The sequence below is a fragment of the Ciconia boyciana genome, chromosome 2 (assembly GCF_034638445.1).
Source record: "Ciconia boyciana chromosome 2, ASM3463844v1, whole genome shotgun sequence".
NCBI lineage: Eukaryota > Metazoa > Chordata > Aves > Ciconiiformes > Ciconiidae > Ciconia > Ciconia boyciana.
Genome location: NC_132935.1, coordinates 54349113 through 54371097, shown reverse-complemented (window position 1 = coordinate 54371097; position 21985 = coordinate 54349113). Strand labels below are relative to the sequence as shown.

Genomic DNA, 21985 nt, shown 5'->3' with positions numbered 1-21985 from the left:
TTTAGAGAAAGGGTGGAAAATGAATAGCTCTCTGGTGATTCAGCATTCTTGCATATTACAGATTTTTACTGTTCTTTTAGACTCTTACTATATAATTGCTACTTGGACATTGACATATTCTTCACAATTACAACTCCCTCACGTAGAGCATTTTAGCTCCAAATAAGGCTTAAATTCCAACATTATCAGAACATCTGTTTTACATATTTTTGCCTAAGTATTTCTTCTTTGTACACAGGGTGTATACATGTTATATCATTGCCGACAGAACATTTTATAGTCTTGTTCCTCTCCCCTTTCTGCTCCTAAGGCAAGAACAAATATTTAACTGCATTTCTTTCCTCTCTTGCCTTACTGGTATGGGTAACCTAGGCATTTCTGAGCAGTCCTGTAAATGAGATGACTTATGTGAGAAACAATTATTTACATCTGTAAATGTTTTGCAGGTTCTACCCCTTAATCTTTTTAATTAGAGATCATAAAGACTTGGGCTTGCTTTTGCCTCTGTAAAAAGCAGTAACATTATTTGTGATACTGAATCTCTTTGTATGGGAAGAGGAAAAGAACATAAGGACATAACCAATTTGAAAGCAATATCTTACTCTACATGCCTCTGTGTTGCTGAGCATAGTAAATATAAGGGAAATTTTATTACTTCTCCTAAATCAGATTTTATTAAGCCACACGTAGAAGAAATTATTGCTACAGAAGAGACACCTGATCCAAATGAAATCCCCCCTGTGGAAACAGAAAAGGATACAAAAAGCAACCAGCGAGCAGCAAAGATGACTGATGGAAAAGCAGCAGTAGCAGAAATGGTTCCTCAGTCCACAGAAAGCTTGGCTAGGCAGGGAAAGAAACCACTGGAAAAAAAGCCTTGAGTAAACCCCACTGTTCTTGAATGAAGAATGTGATCTTGTTATGATCTGGATAATAAGTTCAAGCTGAGATTTCATGGGTGGTAGACTAGACATGGTATTTTAACATAAAAGTTTATGAGTGTTTTTTATAACATTTGCAATACTTCATAACTTTAAATGCATCGTAGATGGCCACTTATGTCTCAGTACCAGATTAGTTGCACTGTAGTAATTTCTAAGTATCTTAATAATGATCCATGTACTGACAAGGTGATTTTAATTACTAAAAAATGTCAATGATAAGCAGAGGTTATTAGAGTAAATCCTGTCCAGAACTGACATATTTACTCTTCTGTAAAAGAATGTTAATATCAGTTATGTGGCTCTGTTAATTGATATTTGTAGGCCATCACAGCTTGAGACAGACCTCGCTTATTTTCTCAAGGAAACCATACATGCAGTCCTCTTAATGCCACGTGGGCTGTACTTTTCACCATGACAAATTTGGCCACAGGGGAAGATGTCCAGAAACACAACCATCTCCTATGGATGCAGGGGAGCCATAAGTAGGTTTTCTTTTGATTCAAGTTTCTTTCATGCATACCTGTTTCATCAGGTGGCTCTGGATGATATCTGGACATTTCTTATCACCGAGACTCACATGATTGCTTTTCAGTCCTCTCCATTAATTCCCTCCTGGCCTTGGTGAGGTATTATGTATATAGCACTCACCCATAAAGTACCAACTGCCCTACATGATCATTTTTCTCCACCCTTTTTGCTACAGAAATCATATTTCTGCTTCCAAGAGCTGCTAAACTCAGTGACTCAGCCCAACAGTTTCCCTTCTTCCCCTCACTAGGATCAGACCCACTGTTTTTTTATAAGAGCGTAGCTTCATGGTCTGTGTAAGTGAGGAATAAACATAAGCCAAGAATCCCTGCTTTAAATCATTACTGTGCTCATTCATATTCATTACTGTGTTCATTCACATGTTTATGTATTGAGGATATAAGAAAGTATGACTCGTTTGTGGATGCTTAGATACCTTGGAAGAAGCAGAGTTCAAGCTGAAAAACCAATAAAAACAAAGGTCAGAATTTGTTAATATGCAAGCTAAGTTCAACTTTTAAGTGATCAGAAATTATTAAATACAAGAAATAAAAACAAGATAATTTAATTACTGGGAAAATATTTTTATTGATTTTAACTCTTAGAAGGCTCAATCTTATTATATGGGCTTTTGCCAGATGGATTATTGATGAAAGATTACTGAACTCCGCTGATATTTCTAGGGTGTTACATCTATGACATATGTGGAAATACTGAAAACACAAGAAATACCAGTTTCTGATTAGAAACTGATCCTTATAGAATTGTTAGCATGAGAAAACAAAGAATCTTAATAGCATGTAAATGTGTAACAGCTGAGACACCAATAACTTCTGATGGAAAGAAATCCACTTCCTTCCAGCAGAATTCCAACAGGGTTCTATTAAACTCTTTTTAAAACCAACAGAAAGATTCCTGCTGGATGAAATACTAGTTAGAGAGCTTATGTGGAGGCAATTACAGTAATAACAGTTCTGTAAACAAGGTAAAGGATTTAAATAATTTGGATGGTCCATTCTGAGTGACAGAAAGATGCTGGATGCTATAGAGAAAAAAAATATGCAAATCAAAATATTGACTGCTACACAAAAAAGTGGTGGGAGAAACTTAAAATACAGTCTGAACTACAACTAAAATCATCCTACTAGACTCAGGTACTGTTTGATACATAAAGCTTGATTCAGTTCTACATTACATCTTGTTCTGCTTCTATGTATTATAGTTTAAATTAGTAGAAAACTGGAGTAGCCCAGCAGCGAACACCCAGTAAGTGTAGGTCCCATACAGAAATGCAGTAAGGAGCATTTCCATGGTAGGAGACGTTTTAAATGAGAACCTGAATGCATGTAGGTTCTCGGGCAACTGTTACAGAAAATGATAAATATCTACAGATGTGCGATTACATCACTCTGCCAGAGAGTTACAGAGTCTGGCCTTTCAAAATGTTACAAAGCTGCAGGTTGTTTCACACAACTCTTAACTGCTCTTTGCCATGGCAATTATTTCAACCTGCCTTACCTCTCTAAAAATCCATCACTTCTTACAGCTCCTTCGAGTTGGGAGTCTATCTCCCACAAACACCAAGAGCAGTGTGTAAGTTATATATAGAACAGATTGTACCACTGAGAGCCTGATCCAATTCCTGCAAAATGCCACAGGGGTCTTTTCATTAGTTTTAATAGAAAACAAGCTGGATCTCAGAAGAATGTTCTAAAAATGTCCCAAATCTCAAATTACAAAGCCCACTTTGCTCACCATGAAGCCAATGGCAGAACTCTCTTTTGTGTTATTGTAGCAGAATCAGGTCTTAGCTTTTTGCTGAAAGAAAAATCAGTATTTTCCTGATATTTCAATTAAAACCTACTGGAAATACTTTTAAAAATTTAAACTAAAATGCACTAGGGTTTGGGGTTTTTTTTGTTAAATTTGGATGGTTCCTCAAAAAGCTGGAAATGCAGTCACATCAGTATTGTTCTATTGGAAACTATTTGCTATCCAGAAGCATAGTGGTTTTATGCATGGTAAATGAAATACACAAATAAACATATCAAAGATTAAGAAAACCCTTAATTTCTTCATTTTGATTATTTAAGCTGTAGTTGTTCACAAATGTGTAACAAAATGTTCAAAATTAATATTAACAGAATTGTTGAGTATATTATTTATTATGTTACCATGGTTGAATAATTTTTTTCTTGAATCTAAATGTGTAATTTATATTCTGTTCTCCATGCTAACTATGAAAAATTGTTTCAGTCTTTGTCCATTACATAATGTTAGAATGCAAATTATTTCTGAAGCAACAGAATCTCCTATCGAACACACAGAACCATTTGACTACATTTAAAATCAGACACTGGTTGCAATGTTTATCTGAAGTGCCACTTCTAGATAATATCTTCTTTCTCACCTACATACTCCATTCCAGCATGCATTACTTTTTATGTTCAAATTTATAACTCTTATAAGTTAATATTCTTGTTTTATAACAAGTGTATTTAACAGTGTGGGAAAGTGTTGCATTAAGCTATATTATCTAATCGCCTCCCAGAAGTACAAAGGGTTATTTTTGAAGATGAAAGAAGATGTGAAAAATAGGCTTTGCCTTCAACTGTAGTAAAGGCATTGTGATTCCAGGTGTCCTTGAGTTCTTCTGAGAATTAGTTCTGGATTTGTTAGCCAATTATTGAGGAAGACCTGTCTGTGGTCTGAGACTAACAAACCATAACTTGGTAATACATAAAGCCATAATCTTTGAAGCAGCTAGTTGCAAAGTGAGATCATCCTTAAACTAGCATAGGGTGGACTTCTGCTCTGTATCCTTGAACAATAACTACCAGGTGAATGCATGAATGATATTCCATTTACGTTGCACTTACACTGGCCAGACAGACATCTGAAACAAATCTTTCCACACAAGGTTTTTTGCCTTGCTAAAAGGACAGTAAGTTTTAAGAACTGAAGCAAAATGTTGGCCAGGGAAAACAGCAACAAAAGCTGTAAAGAGAAAAATGTTAGAGAAAACTGCTTTGTTCCACAAGGGCTTCTGGAGATGAAGGTACTGTGAGAGAGACGATGAGGGCATGAGACCGATGGGAAGGAGAGGAAGGAAGACACCAGATTTGGCTGCAATCTTTTGCTGACTTTTCCCCTTGTCTCATTTCCCATTTCAGTATGCGCGATGTCTTTCCTGTAATGTTTCTCCTTCTGCACATTGTCAAATGCAACTCCTTTCCTTCCCTCTTTCCCCACCTCGCATCTTCTACCATCCATCCTCTTTGATACAGTCATTTCCACTTACTGTTTCATCACTTATACTAAGAGGAGCAGAATAAAACCTCCTAAGCAGAAAAACTTAATTAGGCTGTGATTTTGGCAAGGATAAGGGACCTCTTAACAGGAGGCCTGAAACCCTATCACATCTATTATCAGAAAATGGTTTGTGAAACACTTGCTAATGATTGACAAAGAATGGAGAAATATTGCTCACATGAGACTCGATCTGTCTGTGCTGACTTAACCAAATACCCTAAACCTACAAACAAGTCCATCAACTACATTGGGACTGTTGGTGTGCTTAAACATTTTGGTGGCTCAGGCTACAGTTCCTTACAGTCCTGAAACCTTGCTATTCCTATTCCTCATTTTTTTCTAACTGTTAAATGGTATTAAAAAGATAAACTAAATTGTTACGTCCTGTCATAATGTCATTCTGATCTCAGAGAAGTTATTGAAACACTTCTGAGAGGACATGTGCTAGTTGTGGCTAAGATGCAGAGATAAGGAGTCTCTCAGGTTTACTAGGGGCAAGATATAACAGATAAGAGTCTAAACAACAATTTTAAAAAAGTTTAAGGAATATTCTGACTGCTGTAATACGAGCAGGGATGATGGTGGGTATGGAATAAATGACTGCTGCAAACAACGGTTTCTGGGTGTTGTATGCACACAAACAGGCAAAATTACATAACAATATCTCATCGCTGATGTCAGCTTTTTTTGCCTTATGTGGCTGAAGACTTTTTTTTTTTAAACTGCTGTAACAACTAATCAAAAGGCCATTTTTTCTTTCATCTACAAATGTCAGTAACATGTTCAGCACTCAGGGACCAATGCAAGCTGGGGGTTGCTGCTACATCCCTACATCTACAGCTCTCTACTATCTGCAGAACCACAGGTTTTCTGAGACTTCACCAAAGCCATGCCTAGCACCCTATATCCTCCCAGACCTGTGATTTAGCCCGGGCACTCTGTATCCTAACCTGCTGGAGACCCTTCATCCTTTCTTGCCTAGTCCTAAGCAGGCTACCTCTCTCACACACTATTGCTGCTAGACATGATCTGGCAGTTGAACAACCAGAGAGCCACTGATTTATGTATGGCACTAGGTAACACGCTTTCAAATTATTTCCCCTCCACCAAAAAAAAAAAAAAAAAAAAAGAAAGCAGTTGCTCTCATCACGCCCTCCCCTGTCCCTGATGGGGAAAATAATAGTGACATTTGTGGTGAAAAGGCAAAATGAATGTAAATGAGGTGACAGGTTTCCTGTGGCCTGGAGGCCCTGGTTTAACTACCAGTGAGATATGGTTCAACAAGGACCGCAAATCATGCATAGACGTAGAGAGATCCTATCGACACCACTACGGTGTGTAACTCCACACAATCGGAATGGAAACAAATCTCACTTGATACAGCTGTGGAAAATGCAAGTCATTTTTACAGCTTGATTGTAATCTTCTATGTGTAAGTACAAAAGAGCAGAGAATACAAAAGGCAAATACTGAGGGCTGTCTACTTCTGTAGCCTTTTGATTGTCTGGAGATGATAATTTTGGAATGGAAAAGGTTACCTAAAGGGAAAACATGGTGTTTTCAAATAAATGCTCTTTAATCAGAAGCACCTATTCCAGGTCTGAAATAGAAAAGTATGGTATCAATTTGTTACCCCTTTTCAAGTAAAGATTTTTCTGCCACTGAAGAAGCTAGCCCGCTTTTGCATTAGGCTTCATTTTATAATAGGATCTAGCTTAAAATTGATATTTGAGGACATATGATAGATTTAGCCCCTACCTCTTATCTCCCTCTGAACAGGGCTGTCTGGTGTTGGAAAGGAGAATCCCCTCAACTAAAAAAATCACTTGCTGTTATGACCAGCAAAGATAAGATCACAGGAACACAAATAAAAATATTCTGTTAGAGCAACTGCTGATGTGGATACCCTCACAAACTGAGCAACTAAGATGCTAAATAAGGAACTCAGTAAAGCAGGGAAATGATCTATTAGCTGAAGTGCAGACTGCATGTTTGCGACAGATGTTATGCTAATGTGGCTAGGTAATTATTATTATGACATTATATTCAAATGGGAGGCCTCTTCAGAAAACTGGTGCAGCTGAAGCATGGTTGCACTGAAGGGTGGAAAATTGCTCCATTAGTCTGTGTTGCATCCATGTATCCTGAGTCCTGGAAAGCGTTCCAAAATTGACTCAGAATTTCTGACATGACAATAACATCATCAAAACGGGGAGGCATGAAAGCTGACCTTGTTTTCTTTTTACATATGTATAATATAGTGAACCTGTCCATATAATTCTGTGTTTGTGTCTTCTTCCATGAACTGCTTTCTTTAAAAATCCAGCCTGCATGTTATGCATGGATAGATTTTTTTTAGTTCCATGCTCAAAGGAATATAAATGTTATTTGCAAATATGCAAACGCACTGACTATAACCTTTTAGGCAGCTTGTCCCAGGAGGTACAGATGAATAAACAGATCTTATCTCTTTGTAAGACTGGTACAAAAGATTGTCAAGGATCTTTTTTAGCGATACATGGACTATCACATTATACCTTGCCTATACATTACTTTGCATGCTAGCATGTCTTTTTGTCAGTTGCACTGAATACCCTGTTAACTAGCCTGATTTCTTATGTGCCAATTATATAAAACCTATGTGAGAGCCCAAAATGGCTCTAACACCAAATGGGGCAAAGCCAGCTTTTAATAAAACTCGTCAACAGATTGGCAGATGGGTAAGTAATTGGCAGACAAATAAAAGTACAGTAAAATAAAGAAGTAAGATGGATAGTGATAAAACAGTTAATTCACATTTGTGAAACTTAAACTGTATTTCCAACTATGCTACTTATCTTTTCTTTTCTCTTTTTTATACTGCCAGTTGTTTGGGGTGAGAATATTATCCTGTTTTAGTACATATTATGTCTCAATATCACCTGGGGCCTCTGGGCAATAGCGTGACTCAAGCAAATAATAACACATAATCTACCCAACTTGAGCGAGCAGCAGCGTGAATCACAAAAGCAATGGGCAATGAAGCTGCTGACCTGAAATACACACCTGGCCTGCTGGACACGTTTTGATTTTGCAATTCTACACTTTCATTAAAAAAAAAAAAAAATCAATTATTTTCCAGCCTCCTCTGGGTAGACTAGTAACTTTCAAAGGAAGGATGCAGTGACAGATGTACAAAGCGACAAACACCCTGAGCGCGGAGTTTCTTTTGAAACATCCCCGTCACGAGGTGTTAATTCTGATACACAGCTCAGACTACGGCTATAAATAGCTGCAGAAAGCACTTTGCTGCTGCTGATCACCTCAGCCCCGCGCCTGAGGAAACGGGCGGGAACCAAGTCACCGCGGTAGGTAGCCGGGATGCGTCACCCATGCCATGACCGCCCTGCGCTAGTGACAGCAACACGGGGCCGGGCCACAGCCTCCCGATGCCCCCCCGAGAGGCTCTGCGCCGCCGGGGAAGGAGAGGAGGAGGAGGAGGAGGAGGACGGGCGAGGAAGGCAGGCCCGGGGGAGGCCGCCCGCGCCCCGCCGCGGGTGACTGCCTCAGCAAAGCCGAGGTTGCCGCAGTCCCTGCTCCTCTGTCCCCCTTCGCTGCTGCCGGTTAAAATGCCCGCAGCCGCCTGCAGCCCCACACGGCGCAAGTTACGCGGGACCGGTCCCGCTACCGACCCCGCTCCGCCCCCCCGCCCTGTCACGGCACAGAACATGGCAGCGGCTACGTGCGGCCCGCCGTTCCCGCTCAACCGCCGCCCGCTCCGTGCGCGCACGCGCGCGGGCCACGCGCGTCCTTCCCCCTCCCCCCCTGCGTCGCCCCAAGGTCACGTGGCGCCCGGGGCGCGGCGGGACCGCGCCGCTGAGGTGGCGCGCGCCCTCGCCCGCCCGCCCACTCGCCCGCGCCGCGGCGGCGCGCCCCGGCTAAGCCGCCGCCAGCGCGCGCGCGCGGACGTGCACGCGCTGCACCAACCGCCGCCGCTTGGCGCAGTTCGCATCCAGCCGAGCGCGGCTGTCCCTGCGCTCTTCGCCCCGCGTCCGTTCTCTGCCATCCATCCATCCGTCCGTCCGTCCATCCACCCGTCCCTCCTCGGCTGACGCCGGCCCCGCGGGCCGCGCTCGCGGTGAGCGAGAAGGGGCGGCTGCCGCCAAGTCGGCTTGGGGAGGGGGCGCGCACGGGGGCGGGTGTCTGCCTGTGTGTGGGAGAGAAGGGGGGGGCGCCGAGCCAGCCCGGACGGCTGCGGGGGAAGGTGGGTGGCGGAGTGCCTGCCCCGGCTGCCGGCCCGGCCTCGCTCCCCTCCCCGAAGAGGGCTGCGAGCAGCGGCCGTTGAGCCCTCTCCTTAACCGTCGCTGGGGAGCGGGGCCGGCCGGCCTGCCCGCCCGTCGGCGGTGCCTGCGGTCCCAGCCGCTGCCCTGGGCTCCCCGCATCCTCTCCCGGCGGCAGCCGGGCTGTCCCGGTGTGCGGGGGCAAGGGGAAACATCCCTTCCCATCCCCTGGCTGCCAGGTGTGCTGGATAGATCGGGAGTGGGGGGCTGCGACTCCGCCTGCCCGGCCGGCCAGCGCTGGATGACCCCTGGGGCTGCCTTCCAGCCTTGCAGTGACATGAAGGCGGCGGGCGTACCGATTTGAAACGTCGGTTTTACCGGCTCTGCTTGACGGTGCGACTCTTAAATGTTAAAAATCGCGATACGTGCCTTGCTGCCCGAGCTCCTTCCGTTTTGCGGATCTGCATTTCTTAAACTCGGGCTGTTAACTTGCGTGCCTTCGGGGCACTCCTCCTTTGTGTTTTCTGTTTATCCCTGCTGGTGTAGGGAGTATGAAGTGTTAATCACTGTCTGCATTTTTTGTGTATGTATTTGAATTTTTGCCAAGCTCACGTCTGAATTAGTTTGAACTGCATTTTTCCTCTCGTTAAGTGGTTACCGAGTACATGTAGCAGACATCAATGATTTTTAATGGAGCAAGACAATATGCTGTTTAAACGTGTCCATTCCAACAAAATGACGTCATAAATATACCTGTGTTTTGGCTGCACTTTGTATGTGTCCATCATCTGATTTTTTTTTTTCCAAACAAAATTCCATTGTTGTTACGAGAGAGAATTTGTTAGCCATATCCCACAATGGTATATGGTATTATTTAGGATACCGCCAGAGGAGAAGATGATAGACAATCCTACAGAACTCTGTTTGTTTGGGGTTTTTTTTGTTTGGTTTTGTTTTTTGTACTTTATAATAGCATTTCTCAGGACAGTTTTGAATACTGAGCTCTTCATGTTTGCAAAATATATTGAAAGAGGAAAAAAGTGTAGTGTTATACACATTTTAAGAATGTACAGATATTCATTAGTCAGAATGAAAAATTATAAGTCACAATATGCCTTCACTTTGTGTTACTGAAAGTGTGCGCATGTCAATCATTCCGTAGATACCTAACCATTGTTTGCATGCATACTAGGCAACTAGCTCCAGCCAGGGCCCTCAGTTGTGCCTTCTCCTGTAGCCCCTGCTATAGTTTCTTTGCATCCCAGAACATACAGGAATGTAAACAATTTTGCCATCTCCTACAAAAATCAAGGAAGATCTCTTTACTTGAGTGAAGTAAGGGAATGATCTGTGAGGTGCTCTGTAAAAATGTATTACTATGATATAGTAGAACATTGAACCAATAAGCTAAAGTTAAAAAGTTTATAAATGAACTCAGGATGTCAGGAACTTTGAATTAAATGCTGTGTTATCTGGTATTATTCTTAATTACAGTAGGAACACCTAGATAGTGCTGAAAGGCTCTCGTAAGCAATTACGGTATTAATTTTTAAGCTCATAGAATAACTTTTCAGTTAAGCATATAAAAGTGTTTGGGGTTTTTAATGGCCTGTAAAAGAGGTGGTGTTTGAACTTATCTTATTCTTAGTACCTAATATTTTGGTTTGTTACAAAATTAAGTTTATTTCTTTGTTATTATTTACTTGGAAGACATACATGTAAAATGTTCCAGTTTCGCAGTGCAGAGAACTTCTTGTATGTTATCCCTACTTCCAGCATTTCTTTCCAGTAGTGTCAAGTTGTGATCAATTATGGGGAAATATAAACTGCACTTACTGCATTTGACACCTCCTTATGTATCTTGAGGCCCAGAATAGCCCTTCGTTGCATTGCAAGCTTTATGACTTGGTCTCTGCCCCAGAGAACTTGCAATCTAGATCGGAGAAAGCTGAGAGCATTTTATTCAAAGCCAGGCTGGGAACCTCTGTCAAAGCTAGAGGTTACATTAGTTGCATTTGTTTCTCTCTTCCTGGAAGATGCTCACATGGTTAATACTCCAGTTCACAACTTTCTTCTTTTCCAGTCTTTTACATCTTAAGTGCAAGATCACAGCATATAGGAAAACAGACAGTTCTTCATGGTCTGTGTGTGATCATAGAATATCTGTGCTGAATTAGAACGCTACTTTTTTGTTGTTGTTGTAAAATAGCTTTGGCTTATATATAAAGTAACTTTTAATCATTGTTTATATCATTAATTGCAAATATGTTCTATGTAACTGTCTGAAAAGGGATGAAAGGACACCTTCTGGTGTGAGATTCAGTTCTGCATGTTCCATATATCCACAGTGAAAAAGCTTTCAGGCTTATACGAAACAGGGGACAATATGTTTGTGATCAAATTCAAGTCTGAAGCATATTCATTACATGTCTTCATCCCATACTGGGCAAATTCTGAGAACATAACATAGTAGCATATTGTATCCCAATGATTTTTGCATCTGGCAGTGCTGACCAGGAGTACTTTCTTTATGAATCTTTGATCTCATTGAAGTTGCATTTTAAGGTTCTAGAGTAACACAAAGATGTCGTCTCTGTAAATATCTCACTGTTACATAGGTAAGCAGAGATTTTTTTAAAAAATTGTAAATAAAATTATCCACTTCAAGCATAGTAAAAATGTTGCTGCTTTTGCAAAGAATGTTTCACTTAAAAATGAGTTTTTATTCCGCCTAGTTCCTCTCATCTTGGTTGTTACAAACACTCCAGTATGTGGTAACATTAGTGCTTATATTTCAGTTTGTGCAGGCAGGCTGATATAATATGAAACTGTCATGTCAAGTCAAGCCAGATTGTCTTTGTGTTTGAGGACAGAGCTTAAGCACACTTTTTGGGGATTCTTTTTTTTTTTATTTTGATGGAAATTTAATTTTTTTCTTGTGTTTATATTTCAAGGGAATTTCCAAGTAAAGGATACTAGCTTCCCCTTCCTAGTTAAGTATTTTATTGTTAGCAGTTTCTTTCAGCTTTGCAGTAATGTAATTTGACAACATGCATTAACCACCAGAAGCTGTCCTGAGTCACTCTTTTCCCAAAACTAAGGGACACTTCCTCATTGCTGCTATCTGTACTGAGTGAACGGATAAGAATTTTAACTGAGGAACCAGCCCACTTCTTTATCCAAAGTGCTTAAGTTCAATACCAGAAATGTAAATATGTGACGTAATAATAGAAAAGTCTCCAGTGTACCAGGTGACATTTTTGTGTTGGTCTATGCGGCTGAAGCCAGCACGTGCTAAGCCAGTCTTAGGCCATGTCTTTAGGTTCACATGTCTTTTTTTAGACTGCATAACTGTCTTGTCAGGAAATGTACTTCTGGATTGATGGTTATGAAAGACCTTTTAAAGGAAATGTGTAAAGGATTCTTTGCAAAATTCTTTCAAAAAAGTGCTTCCAATAATGAATTGTAGTTGAGGTTCCATTAGAAATGGAAGTAATTGTATCTCACTTGGCTAACAATAGAATTGAGTTTGTGATGTGAACTGAAGTACAACGATTTAAAAAAAAAAAATTACGTAGTGGTGACTTAAAGCTGTTCATTCCCCAAATGAAAAGTATGCATATTAACACAAACAAGAAATCTGTGAAGGTGCTTTACAGGTTTGTTGTGTCCTGTATAGGCGGTGCAGACATGCTGTTGTGTGCTAGAGCTGAACAGATATATCCTTCAGACAGATGTGATCTCTGTGTTTGTTAAAACTCAATAATGCAAGTAGATTGTGTATGGTGACTGAGTGAGCATATGCTACTTTGCTCAGCTATATCTAATTTTCCCCTTCACAACATCTCATGCTATGAATACCTTTGTGGGGGAATTTTGCACAACTAGCATTTTTACCTGTTTTCTAATAAAATAGCCAAGTCTTATATGCAAATTAAATTTATGGATGCTGGTCTATTTTGGTACATGTTCATCAGTTCAACAATATGGAGAGTCTATCAAGTAAAAAAAGGTTTATTGTTTATATACACTATATTTAGAACTTTTGGGGTATTCCATATATGTATTTCTCAGAATAAGTATATTTCTGTTCTTTCTTGTCAATCTGAAGATATGTACTAGTCTCAGATCTTATATTCATGTATCCATTCTAAAGGTAACCAAATTATTCACCACGAATAGATCAGGATGCATTTCATGCTTGAATACATGACTATGTTCTTTTGCTTTGACTTTTAAATCTTGGAAAGTTGTAAGAAAATATAAATACACCTGAGGCAGATCAGTGCCTGGAAAGAAACCTTTTCAAATGGAGAACATAGAAAGATAAGGGATTGCTTATTAGGGAAATGCTTAGTACTTTCTAGAAACATACAGGAAAAGCTTCATCTGCTTTCTCTCATCTCAAATAAAAAAAGATAGATGGAATTGCTATTCAGAAACTTTGGTTTCTGTGGTATGTGTCTAGAAATAAGTTCAACCAAGGATGATGTGGCTGTAGAAGAGACTGTGCTGCTGGGAATAGATATGTCAAGTGTGGCAGGCACTTGTGTGGGATATGCCCGTGCAGATTCCAAAGGGGTGCATTCTTGGATTAGACAGTTACTTCTTTTCAGTACCTTGAAATAAGTTAAGGTCTTCACGTACGTAAGAACTTTTTGTGTGCATGTATCCTAAGTTTTTGATGGGACTGATCATTTTAACAGTAAAACTTACTTTATGGACTCTTTTAAAGTATTCTTTGTTCTCACTGGAGTTCCTTTGTAAACAGAAAAAAAGGTAACTTAAAAAAAAAAAGGAAGAAAATGCTCAAATTAGTACAAGGAAAGATGACATAATACTGGAATCAGATGATTCATAGTAGATCATACACATATAACTGTTGACACATTACAAAAGGGCCAAGTCCAAATAAACTGCAGATTTCCTTTCTTGTTATCTTTTTCTTTCTTTCTTAGAGATAAAAAGAATATGTAAGCTGCAGTGAAAAATATTCTCATTTGAATCGCTCTTGACTCCACCTGACAGGAGATCTTGAAGGCATTGAATTTACCATCTTGCATTTTAGATGGAAAACTAGACATTTGATTTTATTAATTTTTAATCACCAGTTTAGTGGGCAATGCATTGCTTTTGTACCACTGGTGTTTCTCTAATATCTGTTAACTGCTTGGATTCTTGTACCATGCTATTATTACTTGTGATAGGGTTTTTTCATTATTTTTATTTTTTTGATGGCTGGTAATTGCAGGTAAAAGCAGGTAACGCTGCCTTTTAGTCTTTTTCAGCATTTTTGAGCAGAACTTGATTTTTAGTTGCACATAACGTTGCTAAAATGGAAAATTTCATTCAAAGTTATATATTAGCCACCTTCAGCCTTTATATGGAAAATTTTAGCAAGTATATTCATTTTGTATAACAAATGAAACTTGATGGTATGTTTCCACTCTACTAGAGGAAAAACTAGCTGTTTTCTCTTAGAAAAATTCTCGTGTCTCTTTCAGAAGGGACTTGAGGCAGATGGTCTTCATTCAGTATGTCTTCTGTTATTCATGTCTAAATTTTTTTTATTTCGTTAAAGTTATTAGCCTTTGAATTAGGATTAAAAGTCCATATTGAGAATGGATAGACTTTTGCAGTTAAAAGTAATAGAGATGCTGTATTGACTGTATTTTACCACAAGCTGGAATGAGCAGAGCTTTATTTCCAGTTTCAGTAAGCAAAAGCTTCAGACCAGGGCTAGGATCAAGAACTCACACAGAGGAAGGTCTTTTTGATCCCAGTCTGATTTTGGTAATCTCTATAGGAGAATTGGGAACTCTTCTACTTTGTTTGCACCCGATAGACAAAGTGTAAAAAGTGCATGAAAATAAAGAAATGTGGTGGAATTTAGGAATTGGAGTTGAGGCTTGGGGAGAAAGGACCTTTTCCAATGTCACGATGGGGTGTGAGACTGAGAACTGTGGTGCTTAAGTCTTAGTTGATAGTAAGTAAAGCGATTTGGGGCTAGATGGAGTGAAAGAGACATATGGGACATGAACAAAGGTTGTCCCATACTTGCTATATCTATTAGGATATGTTAGTTAGAGAAGGATTTGTCTCATTTATTCAACTTAGCATATTTATGCTGATCTTTGAGTAAATTGTGATTGTGTACTGATAGGAGCTCATGTCTATAGGACTTCTGCTTCCTTCCTTCCAGAACTTAGAATGACATGTACTGATCAAAGCTGGGAAACATCCTGTAGCTGTGTTCTGGCCACGCTTGTTCTACAGTTCCTATACAATAAAATCAAATCACTTAAGTGTGATTTTCATAGGCAATCAGATTTTTTTTTTTTTTTTAAATGACAGTCTGGGATATGTAAATCTGATTAGCAGCTACAAATTTAGCCTATGGAAGCAATGTTTTGAATATGCAAAGTTGTAAAAAATGGAGGGAAACTCTGCAAAGTCAAGTTCTAACTGTGCTAAAAACCCCTGTATTTTTAATTCCTAATCTCCTGGCCTGAGTTTTCCCTTGCATAGGTGAAAAAAATAATACTGCATCTCTGCGATGCTGTAAAACTAAATGAATGCAATCAAATATATTATGAAGGTTACTATAGAAAAGTACCATTTAAAAATGGAATCATATTTCCCATCAGGGGATTTTGACTAATGAGCAATGGGATAAGATGTGTAGACCCACAACAGAGGAAAAAAAAAAAAGAACATAGGATGATGACTGATCTTTGTCAGCAGTATTAACTTGTATGGGGCTAGTGAAAAAACTCATATGTGCTTTCTGAGGCTAAACCACAGTAAAATCTACCCACACCAAAGAGCTGGATTAAGGTTGCATGAAAAACATTGCTTCTAATACTTCCAAATATGGGGTATTTGCTTTTCAAAACTAAAGCTAATTTTCCTGTGTAAATTGTAAGTAAATCACATGGTACTTAAACTCATGCAGAGGGAATTATATTTTATTTACCTTTATTAATATTGAGAAATAAAAGACAAGGAGGCTTACTAAATGTGCAAAGCTTATTACCTGTCTAAATCTTAACTAACTGCAGTGACCGCAGTTTTATCTATATTCTAGAAAGCCTGTCTTCTAAAACACTTTTAGAAGCTTTGAAGAAAATAGTGTCAGTCTGAAATGCTGAACAATACTGAAATAGGATACAACAGAAAATTGTACACACAAAATATAACATAAAGCTAAGTCAAAAGTGTTTGAAAAGAAGCACTGTCTTACAAAGCTGGCTTCCATTCTGCTCATAACTGTGTGGTTTTTACCATATTTTAATGGAACACACATCATAAAGGAATGATGAACAAACAGAGGAAAATTGAGTGTGTTTAGTAATTCTTAATATCCTGTGAAAACACTTGTCATGTCTGCTAACAAACCCAGTAATTTTTCCTGTGAAGAGCCACATTAAATGCAAACTTATTCAGTGTATAGAAAAGGGCCCAGAGATGGTAGCAGCTTATTGCAACGTTACTGCAGATGTAGCAATCCCAACAGTCAATTCAGGAGTTTGTCATCAAGACTGATTTAGTTTTGGCCTTGAGTGTGTAGTTCATTATTTATTTTGGAAACCTACAAGCCATTTGGCTGCATTCAATAATGTGATTTATTGTCCTTGCATCAGATCCTAATGCATAAATTTAGAAAACTTAGAGGAAGATAAGAGTGAAGATGGTGGTAGGATCCTAGATTATTTTTTAGCTTGTAATTCAAGAAGTAGTCCTCTACGGTCTTCTGTAGCAGACGCAAAGTAACACCATGGGGGTGGGGAGAAGATGCATGGGTTTAAGGTAATGAGAATGTGTCTATGTTGAGGGAATATCAATGGTCCTCAGAGAATGTCTCTCCCATTCAGGGGTAGAATTGTTTCCTTATACTACTACACTTCCTTAGTTATTTCACCTATCCATGACACTATTTAGAGATGTAAAGACATTTCAAATTTCCTCAGATCAAAAATTAATTCTTATTCTCAGTCATGGAGCTAGGTATACAATAAGCTCGTATGTATTGTCCATACATCCAAATTATAGTGCTTTAACAATTCAGTTTAAAGAAAGTAGGAAAATTTCCACAAGAAAAAAATGTTTATTTTGGTGTGCATTGTTTTTTGTATGGTTCAGTATAAACTTGACACCAGGTCAATTGCCTCTTTACTGTTATCATCCAATTTCAAAAAAGGGGGAAAATAGCCCACAAATACCAGACCCTGAATTTGTCCTATAAAAAGTGACTAGCTAGCCCAGTGAAACCATCAGCAGAGGGAGCAGGCACATGGAGTCGCAGCAGGCTTTCTTGAATTAGGTGTTCAGCAGGCTGAACTAGGACTTTGAATGTTGCTACAGGTAGTAGAGTTGCAACAGTGGGCAAAAAGTCTCCAAGTGAGCTAATGTAGACTTTGCTTAAGAATCATTAACTAAATCCCTGTTTCTTTTCATGGGAGCTTCAGCTAAAGTCACGTGACCTGATGTAAAACAAGATCATTACCTATCAGTGCAAACATATGGCAAAGTCTGCTCATGTTATTACTTATCTCAAAGAGCGTAAGGGGGCTGTGACATTTCAAGCAAAGCCTATTGGTGAGGGAGTTTCTATGTGAGCTTTCTTAAAGAAGCACCTCCTTTTTTCATCATAATACTGCATGGGAAAGTACACCAAACATTTTTCTCTAAGAGACCAGAAGATTTACTTAATTCTTCTGCTTCTATGAAAAGGGAAGAAATGCTGATACAACATTCTGTTATGGCTGTAAGCTTTGCATTTACTTGTACTGTGGAAAGTTAGTTTCCTGTTTTCTGAGATGCATTTCTCGGAAAAGTATGGTTTTGAAGATGACTTCAGTAGAAATGTTATTGCTGCCCATGAAAGGGTTCCTTCTGGAATCTTGGTGAGTTTGACAGATTAACTGCTAAGTACGGGTATATAATTTCCTATAGCATAGTTAAAATATATAAAAATTGGCTGCCTATATTTAAAATATGTGGAAGACTTTAATTAGGCATTCAACAGACTGGCTTTGTTTCCCATTTTTGTTCCATAAGTGCTCCGCACAGTACTAGGAGCAATCCTAAACCCCAATTAAAGTCTGTACTTAGAAGGAAAGATGTTTTTGTTTGCTTGTTTTTGCTGAGTAGACCTGATGCTACAGTGGTCCTGTTTCACATGGTCATTTTTCCCCCCCCTCAATCTTTTCAGGGTACAAAATAGAAACTAGTAAAACACTTGCTAAAGATTTTCACTGGTTAAAGAAAGCTCCTGCGTCATAAATATATATACATGCAAATATAGGCAAGATGAGATAAATTGAGGGAAACCATTGCTATGGATTTTTCTTATTTTGTTTTTCTACCTAATCTCTTGAAACAAATGCAACTTCTTTGCTGTTTACACCGTGTGGCATTAGACTGTCTTTTAATCCTCTATATGTATCTCAAAATAAATGGGATGTATAAATATCTACTCTCCTGTAAGCCAAGATCTACGTTTAAGTAACTTTTTTTGCAGTCATAGTTAAAATTCATGCCCTCTAAAGCTGTATCTCTCTGAAACAATCTGATAGCTTGCCTTTGAGTAACTTGCACTCTTCTTTTTCTGTTGTTGAACTGAGCATTTGTAGTGTTCATATTCATATGGGTGCACCTGTATAAAAGGTGTTGGCTTTAAGAACACAAAAAACGCAGTTTACCTTTACTAAAGCAGTACTCCAAATGCACAGAAAACACAAATTTGTGGACAGACTTTTGATTATGTCTTGCACTGGTATACGGATATTACTGAATAACATAAAAAAAATTGTTCAATAAAACATGTTGGTTTTGTAGCAACCAAAATAACATCTTTGTTAATGGTACATAGATATAATTCCTATCCACAAAACCTCCCACTCAGGTTATGCTAATGTAAGCATTTTGTGGCAATCAGTTTTGAAAATTTGGCTATCTATCATGTAGAGCATGTTAGATACTTAATCTGAGCTGTAGTACTGTTTAATCATTATTTCTGAGAGCCATTCTATTCCTCACTGCTGTAATGTGAGGAAGTCAACCAACATATGCAGGGTTAGTTTGAGTTTAACTGATTTGAGTATTTTATGGGTGGAGGCACAGAATTTTATTTTTAGTTCTTGAACTTCCAAAGTACGTATTTTCTTTTCTTACTTTGTATTTACTTTTATGCTCGCTCTCTCAAAAAAAAAGAAAAAAAAAAAAGGCAGTTTCAGTTTCTGCCTTTTGCAGTGTTATGGCTTTGTATCACAAAAAAAATCTTTTTTATGATATAGGACAGAGAAATCCTTTCCCCCATTCCAATTACAGTTGCACTTAACTTAGTAGTATTAATATATTCAGCGATAAAAATTTTTGCAAACTAGGTAGTAGTGCATAAACATTCAAAAATCAATCTCTCTGGAGCCTCAAAAGTCACAAAAAGTGTTTTTCTGCTGTGATACCTTAGGTATTGATAGCCTTTTAATTTGCTATCCTAGAAGAACAAGTAGTAGTGAGCTACATTAACTTTAGCTTTTATGCACAGTTCTTGAATTTGATTGTATCAGGTAATATATATACTCTGGATATCAAAATAAATAAAACTTGAAAGCTAAACAGTGTTGTGAAATATCACTGCATTGCCCTTTCTTAGCTTGTCTTGTCCATCAGTCTTCTGTCTTGAATTGCAGAACTGGAAATTGGCATGCTTTTTAGGTTCTTATAGCAGGTTATGAAGGCATACTGCTCTCTGCTTTTCTCTGCTTTCAGGACAATGACACTTAACAAATGTTTACTAAGCATGAAATAGTGTTATCGAGGAAATACTTTGTCTTATGGGTTATTCTGTGATCAGGATATTTCTATTTTATTTGCAACAATTAACACAATAAAATTTTACACTGGTCCTCTCTATAGTCAGATTCAGTACTGCTCACCACAAGTTTTCCAACAATATACAATAAAACCTAAAGCAAAAAAAACCCTCCAAAATTTCAAAATCTCCTAGCTGGGGTTCTATTGACATTTGAGATAAATTAAACATCTCATGTTTTTCAGGTACGTTGTGACACTTTATTTCTATTTGATCATTTGCTGGCTACAGTTTGAACCTTCTTAAATAACATGTTTATCTTAAAAAGTGAACCATTACATTAAAAGCTGAACTACAACCTGATAAGCAATAATATACATTAGTTTCTGATCTACAGTTTTTTTTACTTACAATGTACAAAACAATGTTTGCATTAAGACTTGGATCATAAAAAGCTTCTTTCCTTATAAACATTGTTTTTAATAGTAGGTTAAAAAGTTCATAACTTTTTCACACTTAGGTTATTCTGTTTATGTATGATCATAAAAGTGGCTTGTGCTGTGAGCTACAGAAATGTAACTGAGATCTATAAAAGATAAGTTGCTACAGGAACGCAAAAATATATGTAAAATAGGTGAGTGCTTCAGTCTTTGGGGGGTTTTTTGGTGATTTTCTGTGGTTAGACAAGGTCAGTTAGCATGTATGTGAGGAAAAGTAGATTATTTATCAACTGAACTCAATTCTTAGCAGTTGCTGTGAAATTCTGATCTTTTAAATGGTTGCTACTTAAATGATAGAGAATTCCTTGCTAATGTCCAGTTCTCAAGTCCCATTCATCAAAATGAAATATATGTAATGGAGACTTTATTAAGGACTTCTATTCCTGATTGTGCCAAACATTTCTTTTAACAAATTCAGTCTCCTTGGTGACCTGAAATCAACTTTTCTTTGTAAGCCAACACTACAGACTCCTCTTGGAAGTGGCCGAGGTATAGCCATGAATGATAATAACTATGTGTTAGAGAATTTTTCCTAAGATTGAGAATAAAGATGACTGTCACTGTAGGGGAAGACTAATTGCTGAAACAGTAAAGCAGAGATATTGCTACCTTTCTGTCTTGGGTTACAGTTCCATGAGATGCACCAAATATCTCGCTTGTCAAAAGGAAGATGTTCAGTTCCCTGCCCCAGCCTTTTTTTTTTTCTAGCTCTCTGGTGCTGCTGTGTGCCTCATGACTTTCTGGTGTTTGTCATGTTCTTCTTTGTGAGCTAATTTAATTTACTAACCCACTGAAACAAACAACAATAACAAAAAAATGGGTAGACTTCTGCCAGCTGTGTCAGTGAGCTAAAATCAGCTCATTAAGAGGGTCAGATGAAGAAAGGTTGAAGTGAGACCTCCCCTTTTTAGCAAGAGTGAGCTATTATTTCATTAGCAAGCAGTCAATTTTATAGTTGTACATGAAACTACTTAGAGATGAAACTGAATTTTATTAATCACTAATGTTGATAGGGAGTCCATTCTGCTAATCTCATTAGTCACTCAATGACAGTCTGTTCTTCTTGTCTTCATCAACCATATTGTATAAAAGCTATGGGAGAAAATTCTCTAGTGTGTTACCTAGCATAGTAATTCTGTGAAGAATTTCAAAACAGTTTTAAATCTGTATTGGAAAACGCCCATCTTCCTTTTTAAGTCTTGTGGGGAGGAAGAAATTTTTTTTCAAAAGTCTAAATGTGATTAGGTAACGTATGTTAGGCTTGAGAAGCCTGAGATGGAGAAAAATACTTCCGTAGCTGCTCTAAGTCTGTGAAGATAATTTTAGATTTCCTGCATGTTTACAATTATATTGGTACTGTTAGATGCTACAAAAGTAGCTTCCTTTTGAATGAATGCAATATACCCTGCATTACTGTAAGGAAGACTTTGAAGGCTCAGAACAGAAATAATTGATTAATTACCTAGATAATGAAAGCAGTATCAGGAGGAATAACTCTTGTAATGCAATATGGTTTTGTTTAGAGGCATTAAGAAAAATCCTAAACCTTGTTCAGAGGCTAATAAAAATAGATTAGCAAATAGACAAATAAATTCACTGTAGACTTTTTTGTAGAAATATTATCCC

General features: G+C 38.4%; 2 protein-coding genes across 4 annotated transcripts in view; both read left to right on the top strand.

The window, feature by feature from the left end:
• The window catches only part of MYOM1 (myomesin 1), a 73586-nt gene extending 72705 nt beyond the window's left edge, over window positions 1-881 (top strand). The window contains exon 39 of the mRNA XM_072851298.1: window positions 670-881. Within this exon, the coding sequence (XP_072707399.1) occupies window positions 670-881 (212 nt within the window). The remainder of the gene's footprint in view (window positions 1-669) is intronic.
• Window positions 882-8773: 7892 nt separating this feature from the next.
• The window catches only part of LPIN2 (lipin 2), a 47280-nt gene continuing 34068 nt past the window's right edge, over window positions 8774-21985 (top strand). For 2 of the 3 annotated variants that reach the window (XM_072852685.1, XM_072852687.1), the window contains exon 1: window positions 17725-17949. In XM_072852685.1, the coding sequence (XP_072708786.1) occupies window positions 17863-17949 (87 nt within the window). In that variant the 5' untranslated portion in view covers window positions 17725-17862. Of the gene's footprint in view, window positions 8902-17724; window positions 17950-21985 lie in introns of those variants that run through there. The other variant, XM_072852686.1, reaches the window with a different exon arrangement.